General features: G+C 35.9%; 1 protein-coding gene across 12 annotated transcripts in view; it reads left to right on the top strand.

Annotated features, from left to right (window-relative positions):
• Window positions 1-15,880, top strand: part of LOC117411427 (syntaxin-binding protein 5) — a 173,748-nt gene that overhangs the window by 137,980 nt on the left and 19,888 nt on the right. Inside the window, exons 18-24 of one of the 12 annotated variants that reach the window (XM_059025165.1) lie at window positions 2,857-3,008; window positions 6,732-6,794; window positions 8,816-8,875; window positions 8,994-9,041; window positions 10,862-10,912; window positions 12,589-12,639; window positions 14,460-14,579. In XM_059025165.1, coding sequence (XP_058881148.1) covers window positions 2,857-3,008; window positions 6,732-6,794; window positions 8,816-8,875; window positions 8,994-9,041; window positions 10,862-10,912; window positions 12,589-12,639; window positions 14,460-14,579 — 545 coding nt within the window. Of the gene's footprint in view, window positions 1-2,856; window positions 3,009-5,273; window positions 5,358-6,728; window positions 6,795-8,815; window positions 8,876-8,993; window positions 9,042-10,861; window positions 10,913-12,588; window positions 12,640-14,459; window positions 14,580-15,880 lie in introns of all 12 variants that reach the window. The other 11 variants (XM_059025164.1, XM_059025167.1, XM_059025166.1 and 8 more) reach the window with 11 other exon arrangements.

The raw sequence follows: 15,880 nt of genomic DNA, 5'->3' as shown, positions 1-15,880 counted from the left end.
GATGTTTGTTAACATATTGATTACCCTTTATTTAACACTAGAACCGCAACGTGGGTCACTGAAAAGTTTTATTCATGAACATCATATCTAACATTTGCAACACAGAAACACTGTATTTAAATGGAAAATGAAACATAAAAAGCTTTATTTTTAAAATGAGCGCATATACAGCACTACTACAAACAGTGAAAAAATATAATACAATATACATTTCAAAAGAAACTGGTATGTACATATACCCGTGTACTGGTGTAAACGGGTATATGTACACACAAGACTATAAAACTGAAATCATTGTTTCTAATACCACATACAAATAAAATATAACACTACTTCCGGTATAACGGCTGCATTGTACTCTATGGAGGAGCGTACACGTCTGCCAGCTGACTGCCTGCATCCAGGAGCTGTGTTGCAAACACAGACGCAGTTCCATTGAACACTATTATGTAAATACGTGTAAACTGGTACATACAAACCTGTAAAAACTAAATGTTTTTTTTTCTTCTAAAAGTAATATAAAAAAAGAATATATAAAATACGTTTCATATTAGGCACATAAGTTGTTGTCCTACCTGTCATTTCAGTTTGCTGTGTGCATCTGAGTGCAGCATGCCGTATTCCAATCAAAATGACTACTTTCAAGATTAAATTTTTCCTTCCGATACATTCCCAGTTGTATTTGTGGCACAAAATGAAGGATTGTTGTCTCCCAGGTACATTGAAAAATAAGCAACTAGGCTTTCACTGAGTTGGCATCTTGACAAATCCACAATCATAGCAATCTCTGTCTCGTAGTCAGTCTACAAACAAAGGCTTGAAATAAAAAAATAAATAAAAAAAACACGTGTGCTAGGAGGAGGAGGCTTGTCTTGTTTGCTGCATTTACAAAAATAATATCTTACGTTATATATGGGTCACATTGACCCACATGGCGGTTCTACAGTGGCTCTCAAAAGTATTCACCCCCCTTGGAGTTTTCCACATTTTATTGTGTTACAACATGGAATCAAAATGGATTTAATTAGGAGTTTTTGCCACTGATCAACACAAAAAATCCATAATGTCAAAGTGAAAAATACAATCCACAAATTGTTCTAAATTAATTACAAATACAAAACAGAAAATAAATGATTGCATAAGTATTCACCCCCTTTGCTATGACACACCTAAATAAGCTCTGGTGCAACCAATTGTCTTTAGAAGTCACATAATTAGTTGAATGGCGTCCACCTGTGTGCAATTAAGGTGTTTCACATGATTTCAGGTTAACTACACCTGTCTCTGGGAGGTTCCACAGTTGGTTAGTACATTTCCTAACAAAAACTACATCATGAAGACGAAGGAAAATTCAAAGCAAATCCGGAATAAGGTTCTTCAAAAGCACCAATCAGGGGTAGGATATAAGAACATTTCCAAGGCATTGAATATCCCCCGGAGCACAGTAAAGTCCATTATTAAGAAATGGAGAGAATATGGCACAATTGTGAATCTGTCTAGAACAGGCCGTCCTCAAAAACTGAGTATCCGGGCGAGAAGGGCATTAGTTAGGGAGGCCACCAAGAGGCCTATGGCAACTCTAAAGGAGTTACAGTCTTCCGTGGCTGAGCTGGGAGACACTGTGCATATGGTAACAATAGCCCGGGTGCTTCACAAAACTGGCCTTTATGGGAGAGTTGCAAAAATAAATCAATTTTTGAAAAAATCTGGGCTGGAGTTTGCCAGAAGGCATGTGGGAGACTCTGAGACCAAGTGGAAGAAGATTCTATGGACTGATGAGACCAAAATAGAGCTTTTTGGCCTCAACACTAAGCGCTATGTTTGGCGCAAGCCTAACACCGCACATCATCCTGAGAACACCATCCCTACCGTGAAGCATGGTGGTGGCAGCATCATGCTATGGGGATGCTTCTCTGCATCAGGGCCTGGAAAGCTCATGAAGATAGAGGGCAAAATGGATGCAGCAAAGTACAGAGAAATCCTGGAGGAAAACCTGCTGAAGTCTGCAAGAGACCTGGGACTTGGGAGAAGATTCATCTTCCAGCAGGACAATGACCCCAAACATACAGCCAAAGCCACACTGGAGTGGCTTAAAAACAAAAAGGTCAATGTCCTGGAGTGGCCCAGTCAAAGCCCGGACCTCAATCCAATTGAGAATATGTGGAAAGAGTTGAAAATTGCTGTTCACCAAAGGTCCCCATCCAACTTGACAGAGCTTGAGCAAGTTTGCAAAGAAGAATGGGCAAAAATTGCAGTGTTTGCAGATGTGCAAAGCTGGTAGAGACTTATCCAAACAGACTCATGGCTGTAATTGCTGCCAAAGGTGCCTCTACCAAATATTGACTCAAGGGGGTGAATACTTATGCAATCAATTATTTTCTGTTTTGTATTTGTAATTAATTTAGAACAATTTGTAGATTTTATTTTTCACTTTGACATAATGGACTTTTTTTTGTGTTGATCAGTGGCAAAAACTCCTAATTAAATCCATTTTGATTCCATGTTGTAACACAATAAAATGTGGAAAAGTCCAAGGGGGGTGAATACTTTTGAGAGCCACTGTAGGTAGAACTGTTTACAACTTTATCATTTTTTGCGATTTCTGGCTATCAAACGCCATCAGGATATTTAATTCATATATTTAGGAAAAGTAAAAAATGGACATACACATATGATTTACAACGGAAGAGTAATTAACATTTTAAATGCACAATGGGTCAAACTGACCTGCATGGCGGTTCTAGTGTTAAAGGGTTTGTTTATTCAAATTTGAAGAAGATTGTAATGGGCCTTGTTCTGTGATGGTTCTCTTTTTAAGGAAGCGTAACCCACATTTGTTTTGTTCTTTTTCTGTAGTGTGGTTTTTGGAAATAGTAATGGCCTTGCAATCGTAGACTACCTTCAGAAGACTGTTCTTCTTAACCGTGGGATAATCGAGTTATATGGATCCAATGATCCTTATCAAAGACAGCCAAGATCTCCTCGCAAAACACGGCAACCGTCTGGAGGTAAGGGGGAAAAAAACGCCAGTCCAGATGTCTAAACTGTTCTGATTTTTTTTTTTTTTGTATTATGAATGTAATTTATTATTTTTTTTAACCCTTGTCCTCAGCACTAAAAGGACAGACACACATGTACAGTATGGATTAGACAAACAGCATATACAGTAATTGTATTAATTCCCAGGGAACCCAAATGAAAAATGCGTTTCTTTGAGCAGGGTTTCCCAGAATGCAGCGGTAGGCAACATTCTATCCCAGCTACAATTATACAAATCTAATGAACTCACTACTTTGTCATTGATTACAGTGTCCATGTTAAACACAACAATAAATACATTATTATTTTTATTTGTTTATTTAGCAGACACCTTTATCCAAGGCGACTTACAGAGACTAGGGTGTGAGTCACTTACAACTACGTCTCACCCAAAAGACGGCGCACAAGGAGATTAAGTGACTTGCTCAGGGTCACACAATGAACCGGGGACCTCCTGGTTACAAGCCCTTTTCTTTAACCACTGGACCACACAGCCTCCTATACATGTATTAGTTATATTAGTCTTGCAACTATATCTGCTTATACACTTATCAAAATCCAGTTGATGGAATTATAAATTCTAAGCAAATTAGAAACTACAAATTAGTACAGTATTTACTGAAATGAGTGTATAATGAGGACAACTGGTATAGTTGTGACAGTACATCTGCTGTACAGCAAATTTAAACATGAAAACACTTTTCACCCAACACATTGAATAAAGGTGTACAGACATGAAAACCATTTTTTGTACTGCATTCATGGGGGAATAGATATATATATATATATATATATATATATATATATATATATATATATATATATATATATATATATATATATACATACACACACACACACACAGTCACCTCCAAAATTATTGGCACCCTTGATAAAGATGAGCAAAAAAGACTGTATAAAATAAATAATACCAGTACTGAGCTATATTGTAATTTTCCAACATGTGGAATATGTTTGACTTTATTAATGATTCAGTGGAATCAAACAAAATTACACATTTCTCAAATTCTAAATTTATTTCCAAAAAAAATGAAATGTCACAATTTATAGTAGGTATGAGGTTCTTTTCTGCGCACGCATCCTTCTTTCGACGCCAAACCCACCGCTGATGTGCGTGGCCAAAAAACTCCAGGCGCTTACGTTTGTTGGTTGCTCTCAATAAAGGCTTTTTTCTGGCAACCCTTCCAAATAGCCTATTGGCATGGAGGTGGCGTCTAATTGTAGATTTGGAGACTTGGTGGCCCAAAGATGCAACCAAGTTCTATAATTCTCCAACTGTGGCTCTTGGATTTCCCTTTGCTTCCCAAACCATCTGCCTCACTGTGCGTGGGGGCAAGATACACTTGCATCCTCTACCAGGCAAGTTTACTACTGTTCCAGTGGTTTTGAACTTCTTAATTATTGCCCTAATAGTGGTAAGTGGTATATTTAGTGTTTTAGCTATTGTTTTGTACCCATTGCCTGATTTTATGAAGGTCAACAACCAGTTGTCTCTCTTCATTTGTGACTTCTTTGCCTTTTCTCATGGTGATGGATGACAAATGGATTTCATATGCTTGTTACCTCATTTTTATACCCCAGTGAAACAGGAAGCCATGGAAGGCCACAATACAGTTCCTTAAGACTGAGATGAACTTAAAGAAGTAGAATGTTAATGCAGATTTAATTTTGTTAGATTTTATTTATAAGAATCTTTAGGGGTGCCAATAATTCCGACACCTATCTTTTTGAGAAAAAAATAATATATTTTTTTTTTTAACAGAGAATGAGTTTGCATAAGCTTCGTTTTTAAACACCTTTATACTGTACAAACGTTTACTGATGTCTTTACTGACATTAATTTTCATCAGATCAGACCTTTTTAAATCACTCTCTCTGAAACACAGCAGTTTCAAAACGCACCACACTGTCCTTGGATTCTTGCTGTACTGTAGGTAATAGTAAACGTCTGGTGTTTAGTCATTTAAAGATATTTGCATCTTTGTATGCTTGCTTTACATTAAGCTTTCTTTCACTTTTCTTTCTGAAAGCATGTGCTGTTTTTAAATGTATCATTCATGCTGAGATGATTGAAAATCTGCTGTCTGTTCAACTGGAACATTGCATCATTACAGCCAGGAATGCTTGATGAGTTGTCTTTTTAATTTTTCTTTTAACTGTCTCGTACATGCTGCTGTCGTCCTCATCTTTTCTTTTCCCATGGCTTCATTAAGGTATGGTGACAGTGGCATCTTGCATGTGTGGCCTTTCTAACTTATATTCTGAGTCTGTGAAAAAGCTTCGCACCTCTTATCTAAGTAAGTCACCTGACACTAAAAGAAATGTCTTTATTGTCTGCCACAGCTGAATAAGTAATGTAGCACAATTGTCTTAGCTCATCCCATTACTCTATTAAAAACATTTTGATTAATTCACTTTTAGGTAAGTATTGCAAATGTGATATATTTTCTCCTACATTTCGTGTTGCCTGCTTAACCAGTTGAGAGCTCCTCTCCTTCAAACCCTTTCGGACAACGTTTTGCCGTTTGTCCCGTGTGTTTTTGAAAACAGTTAGTGTCATTGATTGCCCCTCCTTCTATTTCTGTTTAATTCACTGTGAAACATGGTCATCCCTTAACATCAAAAGACAGTTGCTCTCTCCTAAGAAAACAGACACTAAAGTAAACATTACAAAAAATTTAAGCTAGTCTGCTTTTTGATGGGAGAATCTCCCTTTTAAATTGTATTTTTCAAAAAGAAATGTTTCACTTCTGCTCTCATCCACGAGGTGTGACAGAAATAATACATTTTAATGATATAGTGCCACCTATTGAATTAGAATGGAATAGCATGTATGGGTTATATTATAAAAATAATGCACACAGTATTGGGTAGTAGTATAGTTTGTACCGGTGACAAACAGATGTATGCATGTGTAACCAAAATGGCGTAGTGATGTCCGTGCCTTCAGGTATTATTTATTGTAACTCAGATTTAAGGAATATAGGCTTAATAAAAAAATAACTAGCCTAAGATCATGTATTTATAGCTAAACTAGACATAATAATCTAAATCGTTTTAAACGAGGCTGATGACACTTCTTAGCACTCCATCCCATTTCTAATTATGATCAAGATATGAAATAATTTACAGAATCGTGATACTGCCAGAGAAGCTTGTTTCAAAGTGAATGTGAATGAAGTTACTTGTAAACCTTTTTAGAAACCATGCATTGTAAGTAACCATGTGAGACACTCACTTACCAAACTAACAATATAAAAGCTCTGTTTTTAATCACCAGTTGTTTAATGGCACATTTGAGAAGAACTAAACATCTGATCTAAACGGAAGTGTTTGACTCCTGAAAGATTCTCAGTAGCCCTAACCAGTAGTATCACTGTAGTATCACTGGCCAGAGAAGGATGATATATACTGGATGCCCCTTGAACTGCTATACAGTGTTCAATGCCCAAGACTCACTACAGCTTCCTCAACTGGAGTTGGTAGGCTTCACCTATTAGGTAATTGGTCATGGAATTACCTATTTTTAATGTATGCATATTGTATATGAATGGAACAATGCGGTTTCCAAAATGTGCCAATCAGCAGCAATGCTACTATTTTATGACCATAAATAAATGTCATCTGATTTTGGTGTACGTTTCTGTTAATTTAAATGTGTGCTTCAGCAGGTCTTTGTGATATTAACGAAGGATCCACAACTTCAGAAGATAGATGCAAATCGCCAACTTCAGGTAATATATTTATATATTTATATATATATATATATTCCTATATCTAATTTAATGGTCTACTCTGTGAAACACAGTAATGCCTTTAACATCTAATTTCTAGCAAGACCAAAAATGTATTTGTCACATCTGTATCAATTACCAGAACTATCTTTTCACCAAATGTACTTTGCATAAAAGTCCCTAACAATATCATATGTAAAAAAAAAAAAAAAAAGCTGAATGTTTTTAACAAGCTAAGTGATGCTGTGATCCACATATTATAAAGCACAGAACTGATTAGGGTGCTACTGCATGCATTTGAAATTAACAATGTCCATGAAACTAGTGAGGAGTAGACTACTTAATGCTGATTTGTGTGTGAAATGCTTTTATGCTCCATTTATGCTGGCAAACAGAAATTAATTTTAAAGCAGTGTGCAGTTGGCTTCCTTTGACGACTGATAATGGCAAAGTTTGTATTGTAGAGTGATTATAGAAGATGGAACTTTAAGCCATCATATAGCGATAGCCCAGGTTTCTACAGTGGCTCCCATAAGTATTGACACCCTGTTTCAGATACTTAATCAATACTGATCAATACTCAATACTTGCTGATCTTGGATAGGGTCCCTGCATTGGCCAGCGTCCTGTGGGTTAGGGAGGAAATCCACTGAGGATAGTTCACTTCAGTGCACTTCAGTTACTGCTCAGATGCCCAATGAGGGGAGACTAGCCAAGCTGGGTCTTGCCTCCAGGGGTTAGTAAAGTGACAACATTTGTTGCTTTGGTTTAACAGGTGAAAAGAGGAACACATCGAACAACCCACCCTCCCCCCGTCCCATCCTGTCCCGTCCCTCCAAAATATGTTTTCTGAAGAAAAACACAATATTTCTATTAAATTCCTGTACATTGTAAAATTACAGTGTATAAGGCATTTAAATGATCCAGTCAAATAAAATATAATAAGTACCCAAGCTACTGCAAACATCTTTGCTTAAAAATACCGTACTTTTTTTTTTTTTTTTAAATGAGACCTAATTTAGTTAATATGCATCCAGTTCCACTTAGCTCAGATTTGAATGTACAAGTGTAATATGAACCTGGTTTATATTATCCCACTATAACTATTAGAATAACACAGTAAGTGGGGCTGACACAAAAAAAGGATTCACTTTTAAAACCCTTCAGTACACTCATTGCGTCCAGAAAACTGTTTTGTGTGACATCTACAATAGAAAAGCAGACTTTTCATTTCCTGTCATTTTACAATTTTAGGTAATTCACATTAATTATCTTAAAGGTCTTAACCTGAATATATCTGCTAATTACCATCAAGTTGAGAGAAAATAGACTGCCCCCTACCACCCTCCCCAATGGTTTTATTAAGATAGTTCTAATGCATGCACAATATCAATGCAGACTTAATCTGTGGAGGACAGAAAATAATAAGCTCTGAGTTTTCAGTGTTGATCTTTGTGCTGGAGACACAAAGATCAATGAAGTTCGCAGTTTTGCAAAAGTTACATATTAATATGTACAGTAAACTGTTGACTTGTATGTACTGTATCCCTTATAGCAATTGCTTAGTAATGAAAGTAAATGTTATATTGCAGTGATACTACAGTCATGTAGAAATGTTGCTGTAATTCTTTAAGTAAAATGCTTTACCAGATTCACTAGGGGTCAGCAGTGCTTCATAAAGGGACCGTATGTCCAGTATTATTTTTAATGCATTTTATAGAATACTGTGAAGTATTGTACTGTGTTGTTTTTACAGGGCTTCTGAACTGCACTGCACTGCTTTTAATTACGTTAATCTGATAGCTGACAGCAGCATTACCACAAAGTGATATGTACAGTTAAGTTGTATTATAAATGAAATGTGTTTTATTTATGAGAGTCTGACACTTAGTTTTTTTTTAAAGGCACCTGTGTATGCCTGTATGCAGAAGTTGCCTGGACTTTATAGACCTCCGTGTTGTATTTTGAATGATCCATTTCGTATGCCCTGCTGATAATACTGTTGTTGCTATACTGTATAGGTTCTACTTCGCCATGCAATTCTGATGATGACCAAAAAGTGCCTAATTTTCTAGAAAGGGGTACGGTATTTTATTTTGTGTCAAACATTTTATCTATATTTTTTCTCATTTTTTATCCTTTTACGTTTGTTTTTAAATAGCCTTTGATCTTTTTTTTTGTATTAAAATATACTTCCAGTGAAGACCAAAAGCAGAATGTTTTCCAAGACGATAGTCTATGATCTAGGTATGAGATAAAAACCTATTCTCATTTGTTACTACTAATTCACTGGCTGCTTCTTGTGCACCACTCACCACAAATCAATAATTAAACATGATTGAAGCACGCTGCTTAATTCCTTTCAAATCTTACTTTGGTGCTGTAAATAGTAATGAATAAGTAAATAGATCCTGCTAATCTAAGGTGTTGGGCACACATTGATCACTAACAATAATAACCAATCATGGAAACAAGGGAGTTAATTATCAGTGTCATGATTTTGTGTTTATACCTTGAACTGAAGTACAATGCGATCTCTTTAGTAAGGACTTGTTGGAGAGTATGGTACAGTCAACACTCATATATCTAAATAAACCCAATTTAAACGACCAGGTGGAAATTCCAAGGTGTCTTTTCATATTGCCTCTCAAACCAATTTTAGTGGTCCTTTCAGGTTCTTACCAAAGAGGTTTTAACTGTAAAATTTATTGTATCTAACACTAAGGTTCAATCTGCCAGTGTTTTTTAAACTTGCAAATTAGCAAGTAACATGTTTGTTTCTTCAAAGAAGGGCCCTCACTGACAAAGATGTCTTAAGTAAAAGGGTGAGTGTTTGACAGAAATCCCTTATTTTAAGGATCGATTTGTTAATAAACTTCAGATTGAATCTTAATTAAGACTGTAAATTGGTTTGGGATAATACTTTGATGTAAAACTGAGATTCTGAATTGGGAAGAGGTTTGGTTATGTGTGTGTGCATTTATGTACGACTATATACTGTATACTGTGTACCGGTACTAGTAAAAGATTTAATTGCAGTTCCTAATGTTGTTAATTCTGGTATTGTAAGTGTATTTAGTCATTTAGCAGACACTTTTATCCAAAGCAACAGAGCCTTGGGGTGAACTATGCATCACAACTGCTGCTGCAGAGTCACTTACAATAGAACCTTGGTTTTATGTCTCATCCGAAGGATGGAGCACAAGGAGGTTAAGTGACTTGCTCAGGGTCACACACAGTGAGTCATTGGCTGGGATTAAACTGGCACCCTCCTGGTAACAAGCCTCTTTCGTTAACCACCGGACCACCAAGCCTTTACCATCGGCATGGGGAAATGTTTCAATGCCATTTACTCTTTAGGCTTATGAGGTTTGTGTCTGCATTTCACATGTAACAGAGATAGATTAAAGCCGTTTCATGTTCAGACATGTACTTTGGATTTTTATTGATGGACATGGTCTTTTAAGGTATGGTAATCTCGCTCAACTATGTTATGGAAGGCTTCGGACTGCAGATTTGCAATGTTGATGCACGCTGATTGTGAGTTTAGCTGCAGAAAGTGGGCCAATGTCCTAAGTTGGTATGATGCCACCATCACCATTCCTGTTAATGTGGCTCTATCCTGTACACAGACGGTGTACCAAAACAAGAGAAAGTACAGCCATTGAAGTAAATCTAGTTTTGCATGAAACATAATTCCCCAGCTCAGCCCACAATGTGTTTTGGCTGCATTCACAATTCTGTTTGGCTGTCACCGTTGACATATGGGATAACACCTGGTGGACCAAACTATTTCCAAAACAAGAAACAGAACACTAATTGTAGTGTTACTTATTCCAGTTTCAATTTGCTATTAAAGTTGCATGATCACACTCCCAACAACTATATATACAAATAAACAGCCATACTTTTTAAAATAAAAAAAATAAAAAAAAACTTGCAAACAATACAACATGTTTTTTATTTCAATCGTTGTGCGCATATTTTAATCCAGTTGAACCTATTTCATGCGAGGTGCAGAGCGAAATCATGTTTCTAATTGCACTGTTACTTTACTTCCTTAAAAGTGGTGACGACTAACCATCAACATTTCTACAATGGAGGAGGTAGAGGAGGAGGTAAGAGTGGCTTGAAATTTCATGAAGAACTTGTGAAAATTCACAATACATACTGGATGACATTGTCGTTTTGTTCTTGCAAACAGTTATCGTTTGTGAAGTGTTGCTAGTGTAGTTGTGCTGACTCATTGATTGAAATGGAACAAAATGCAAACACCAAAAAAATTCATTGCATGCGGCATATGTCAAACTAATTCACACATTTTGTGTAAAACCTTATGTGTAATTAACAGTCATAGAAAAGGATATTTTTCCCACTCAAGTACAAATGTAAATTAAGCAGTCATGTGGCATAGGTAGACGGGAGCATTAGTTAATTTTCATATTGCATTAGCAAAAGGCAATAACGAAATTCAAGATATAGCATTCAAGATATAGCAAATTCAAGATATAGCTGAAATGTTGTAAGACAACATTTCAGCTTATTGAAATGTTGTCTTACAACTTTTATCTATAGGCTGAAGTTGTATATTTACCACCACCATAGTGCTAATAGAAAGTCCTCCCAATTCTCGCAAACTGTAGTTATTATATACGGGGTGTGATCATGCAGCTTTAAACTCAAACACATATGCGTAATAGAAATATGTCTAGAATCTGAATCCAAGTGCTTGTACCCCAGTGGAGGGAAAGGGGAAACATTGTTGATTCTCCTCTACTGGCACATCAGGGTATCCCAATCGCTTAGCTTTCCTAGTGCAGGTGATACAGGAATCCCCTCAGAGGTTCCTTCAATGTACGGTGTCCTTCCTGTCATGTATTGATAAGTGGGAAATGTGGCCAGATGTATCCCCATTTTTAGGGATGTTTGTTATAAGCGGAGTACTTTTAAAAAAAGTTATTTGTGTTTAATGAAATCAGACAATGCAATTTTAACTTGAAGCTGTAAGTACAGGTCGTATCATGAAAACATTTTAATGTACTTTAATTTGGATTTGCTGCCACCTCTAAAACAGCAATAACCAATGACTCATTTTATAGAGAATGTCCACCCCCTCAGTTACTGGAACAAGTTCCATCAAATGTGTTACTCTGTTCTAGTGTATTGTACAGTACCTTTTATAGCCTTGTTGTAGTTCACGCAAATGATTGCTTCAAAGTCATAACTGCTAGTGGACCGGGGGGGGTGGGGGGGGTATTAAGGTCGGAATGCGGAATTGCAGCAAGCATTTTAAAACCAACATATGGAACCTCTGGCTACAAAAGGGACAGAAAAAAAACATAAGGAAAATAACTCACTTAATAGTTGTTTGATATTGTCTTTGTACATTCAACTGTTGCCCCCACCTTTTACGTTTTCTTTGTCCTTCCTGTCTAATGCATGATTAATTAGCATGGTAATTGCAATTGTCTGTTGAGAGTTTTAATGAACAATATTTCCTTTTTTAGTTGTGAAGAAAACATGATACTGTACCTAGACAGCCATTGTGTCTATCTGTCTGGCATGCAATTAACACATGACATGTTTGTTGCATAGTTTGTGTTATATTAATTGTGTTATTGTATTCATTTTTAATGAATACATATTTACCATATGTATGTCTGTTTAAACACTGATATATAAGTGAAATCTGTTCGTAAGAATTGTTGTGAAATTGAATTGGTTTTTGTGATCAGTTTCAGTATTGCAGTACTAGAAGACATGTATTTGTAAAGATTTGTTTTCTTTTTTTCAGCAAAGATGTCACGGAAATTAAGCTTGCCTACTGAGCTAAAGCCAGACTTGGGTAAGAAGCTTTTAGAATTTGACCAAGTATGGTATTTTATCTGTACTAGTATTGCAGCATAAGCCTACCACTATCATCACTGACTTTTGTCTCCTAACAAACCCAATTTGTCTTAATTAATTAACATGGTAAAATAATTCTCTCAAGGATACCAAAGTTGAGAAAAAGCAGTCTGCTATGCTGGGTAGAGCTGTTGAAGCATACCTGCAGTGTAGGACAATTCACAACTCCAAAATTGATTATAATTAGGGCTTCTGTTTTTATTAATTTCATTTTTCGGTTCCTTTTTTTTTTTTTTTTTTTTTAGCTATTTTCAAATTTTTATGTAAATCGTTTTTTGTTTTATTTCTCGGTTTTCGCTTTTTATACTGTATGAAATTATTGTTTTCGGTTACTTTCCAAAATGCGTGGGCATTTTTTTTTCTGTAACAGTATGCATAGTAACTCGACAGTACTTGCACACTTAAGTTGTACCTTCTTTCCTTTGCTGTCTTCCACAATGAAATCCTTATCGTCACAGGCACATTCTCCTGGGGGGTTTGTGTGTTTAGGCATTTTTTTTTTACATTTCGCCATAATTTGCAATTTTTTTTAAAATTCTCCCTATCTAATTGATCTAGCTTTAAATCCCGCGAACAAGCCTTCTAATTGTAATCCCATTTTAAATATCGCAAGCTGAGTCTCCAATAGAAATGTAGGAATTTGCTGCCACTCAGTGGTTGGGGTGGGTATAAAGCATTCAGAACAAATCAATGATAGATACAAGTCAGGAAGCAGGAACATTGCCCAGCTGGGGAAAGGTAGTTTGTTTTATTTTTTTGTAGTAAGTGTTTTTTTTTTTTTTTGATGGGAAAGGGGTGAAGTCAGTGTGAATTGAGTAATCTTTTCTGGTGTTTCTCAGGTGTTTTTGTGGTATTTATTTTTATATACTCCGATTTTATTTATTTTTTGTGTCGGGTGTTTTATTGTTTTTTTTTTAATCTGTTAAAACCGAAAATCAGAAGACCTAATTATAATTAACATTTATGGTGTTTTTTTAATATATATTTTTTTATTTCTGTATCTATGAATTACTGTAAACCTCATTTTATTTGCTGGCCATAATTTAGCTGTGTGCATTTAATAGAGTATAACAATGGCTACTAATTATTATTACAGTACAACAGTATCACTGTCCTTTGTCCTTTTGTTTCTTGAAAAAAATATAAAAAGTCTGAGGATATTAAGGGATTTACAGTAGTATTATGATCATAATATCCTCTGGCAAAGTGCTGGTAATATTTTTAACATGATTGCTTATAATATTTACTGGGTGGAAATTGCCGCATAGATGATTGCCAACTGTACTATGAAATGGGAAAACTGTTCTTTATAACTTGGATGAAAACCAATGCAATACAGTGCAAAATAGATAGAATCTCTAAATTGCAATACATCATGCTGTATTTAAATACAGTATGTGTATCAGTATAGTACAGGTTATGCATTCCAAATAGCATCAGAGATCTGTAATATTTTCCCTGTTTGATAACTTAAATACAGTACAAGCAGATATTTAAATACCCTTTTTTTTTTGCAGACAGAAAATATTCCCCCTAAAAATGCTGCTGTTCTTTCAACAGCATGCAGCAAAACATGCTGCTCCCAGACAGCCATTCTAGAGAATAGAAAGCAGTTTATTCATAGACAACAATAAAAAGATGTATTTTCTTTATACAATACAAAGATCTGTTCTTTGTCTTGTAAATATTCCACGTCTTTGTCACAACTGTTGTGTTTGACAACAGTTTAAATGTGTAATTATTGACTATTTTAACCAGATAAGGGATTGAGACATCGTCATTCTCATCTGTTTAAGAAGCATTTTTCTAATGTGGATGTACAAAAAGCAAAAGTTCAGAAAGAAGAAATGCCCAGGACTCGCTCATCCCCCAATTTCAGTGAGTCAGTAGAAAAAGGGTTTTGGTTCACCACTACTACTACTGTTGCACTTTTTTTTGTTTTGTTTTAATGATAAATCATCTTGTTTGAAATCATGATTGTGTCTTTATGTAGCTGCTCTGTAGAGTAAAAGGTACAGTGTCTCTTAAAAACTATACTCTATTTGTGCAGAGTACTGGGTTTTCCTATATACATGCACTAGTTTTTCATACATGCACTTCATTTAACTTATCTTGTAACCCTTATTTGTGTGACCGTTCATTTGTATTAATAGGACCCCCGGAGGTATAGGAAATCTCAGACATAGTGTGTTTAAACAAGTACTGTCTAGGTGAATTAGTCCTTCTGATAGATAAATCCGGCAGCTGGTAAGATGTTATTGCACATGTAGTCTGGGCAGGACAAGGGGAGATCCGTCAGTTACAGCCCTTACTGCAAATGAGAACATCATTATTATTATTATTATTATTATTATTATTATTATTATTATTATTATTATTATTATTTATTTCTTAGCAGACGCACTTATCCAGGGCGACTTACAATCGTAAGCAAATACATTTCAAGTATTACATCTACATCTAATTACAGCATAGCAAGACATCCTGTGTATAGGATTTCAGGATTGTAATTTTTTTTAATAAAAAGGGACACTGCATCTTCAGCAAGCAATCAACACGTATTAACAACTTTCTACAAAGTAATACAATGGTTGTTTTTGTGCTCACTGTATGCCCTTCTAACATTGCTTGTGTGGATCAGGCCCTTCCGCTGTCCCTAATTAGGAAGAACACATTTTTCTCCCTTGCACAACACTGTCTGTCCTCATCTCATCCAATATGTGCCTTTCTCAGCTTCCAATCATACAAATGTGGTCTACTAAATAAATGAGTGATAATATAAGTGGTTCTTAAAGAAGAAAAAGCAAGCCACATTCGGCATCGTGGATTGGGTATTTTAAACAGTCAAATTAAAAAATCCATGGCATCACATTGAGTTCAAAGGTGCTGTGAGTCTAAAGCTGCATCCACACTGGACATGAGCGAATAAGTCACTGCAGTCAAATGGGAGTATCCACACCAGCAGCGAGCGACGTCGCTTTGAGAGAATTTTGCGTCGCTAAAATAGAACCTGTTTCTATTTTCTTTCGTCGCGCAACTGGAATGAAACTGACCAATCAGAAGCAAGGTTAACACCCTTGACACACGTCAAACACACGCCTCAAAATAAGTCACGCCTCAAAACAAGTTACTCATGGACGACGAGATGCAGCAGTATCCATTATTATATGATTTCAAAT

This window comes from Acipenser ruthenus, chromosome 6, assembly GCF_902713425.1.
Source record: "Acipenser ruthenus chromosome 6, fAciRut3.2 maternal haplotype, whole genome shotgun sequence".
Lineage (NCBI taxonomy): Eukaryota > Metazoa > Chordata > Actinopteri > Acipenseriformes > Acipenseridae > Acipenser > Acipenser ruthenus.
Note: the sequence above shows the minus strand (reverse complement) of the source record. Positions and strands in the feature narration are given on the sequence as shown.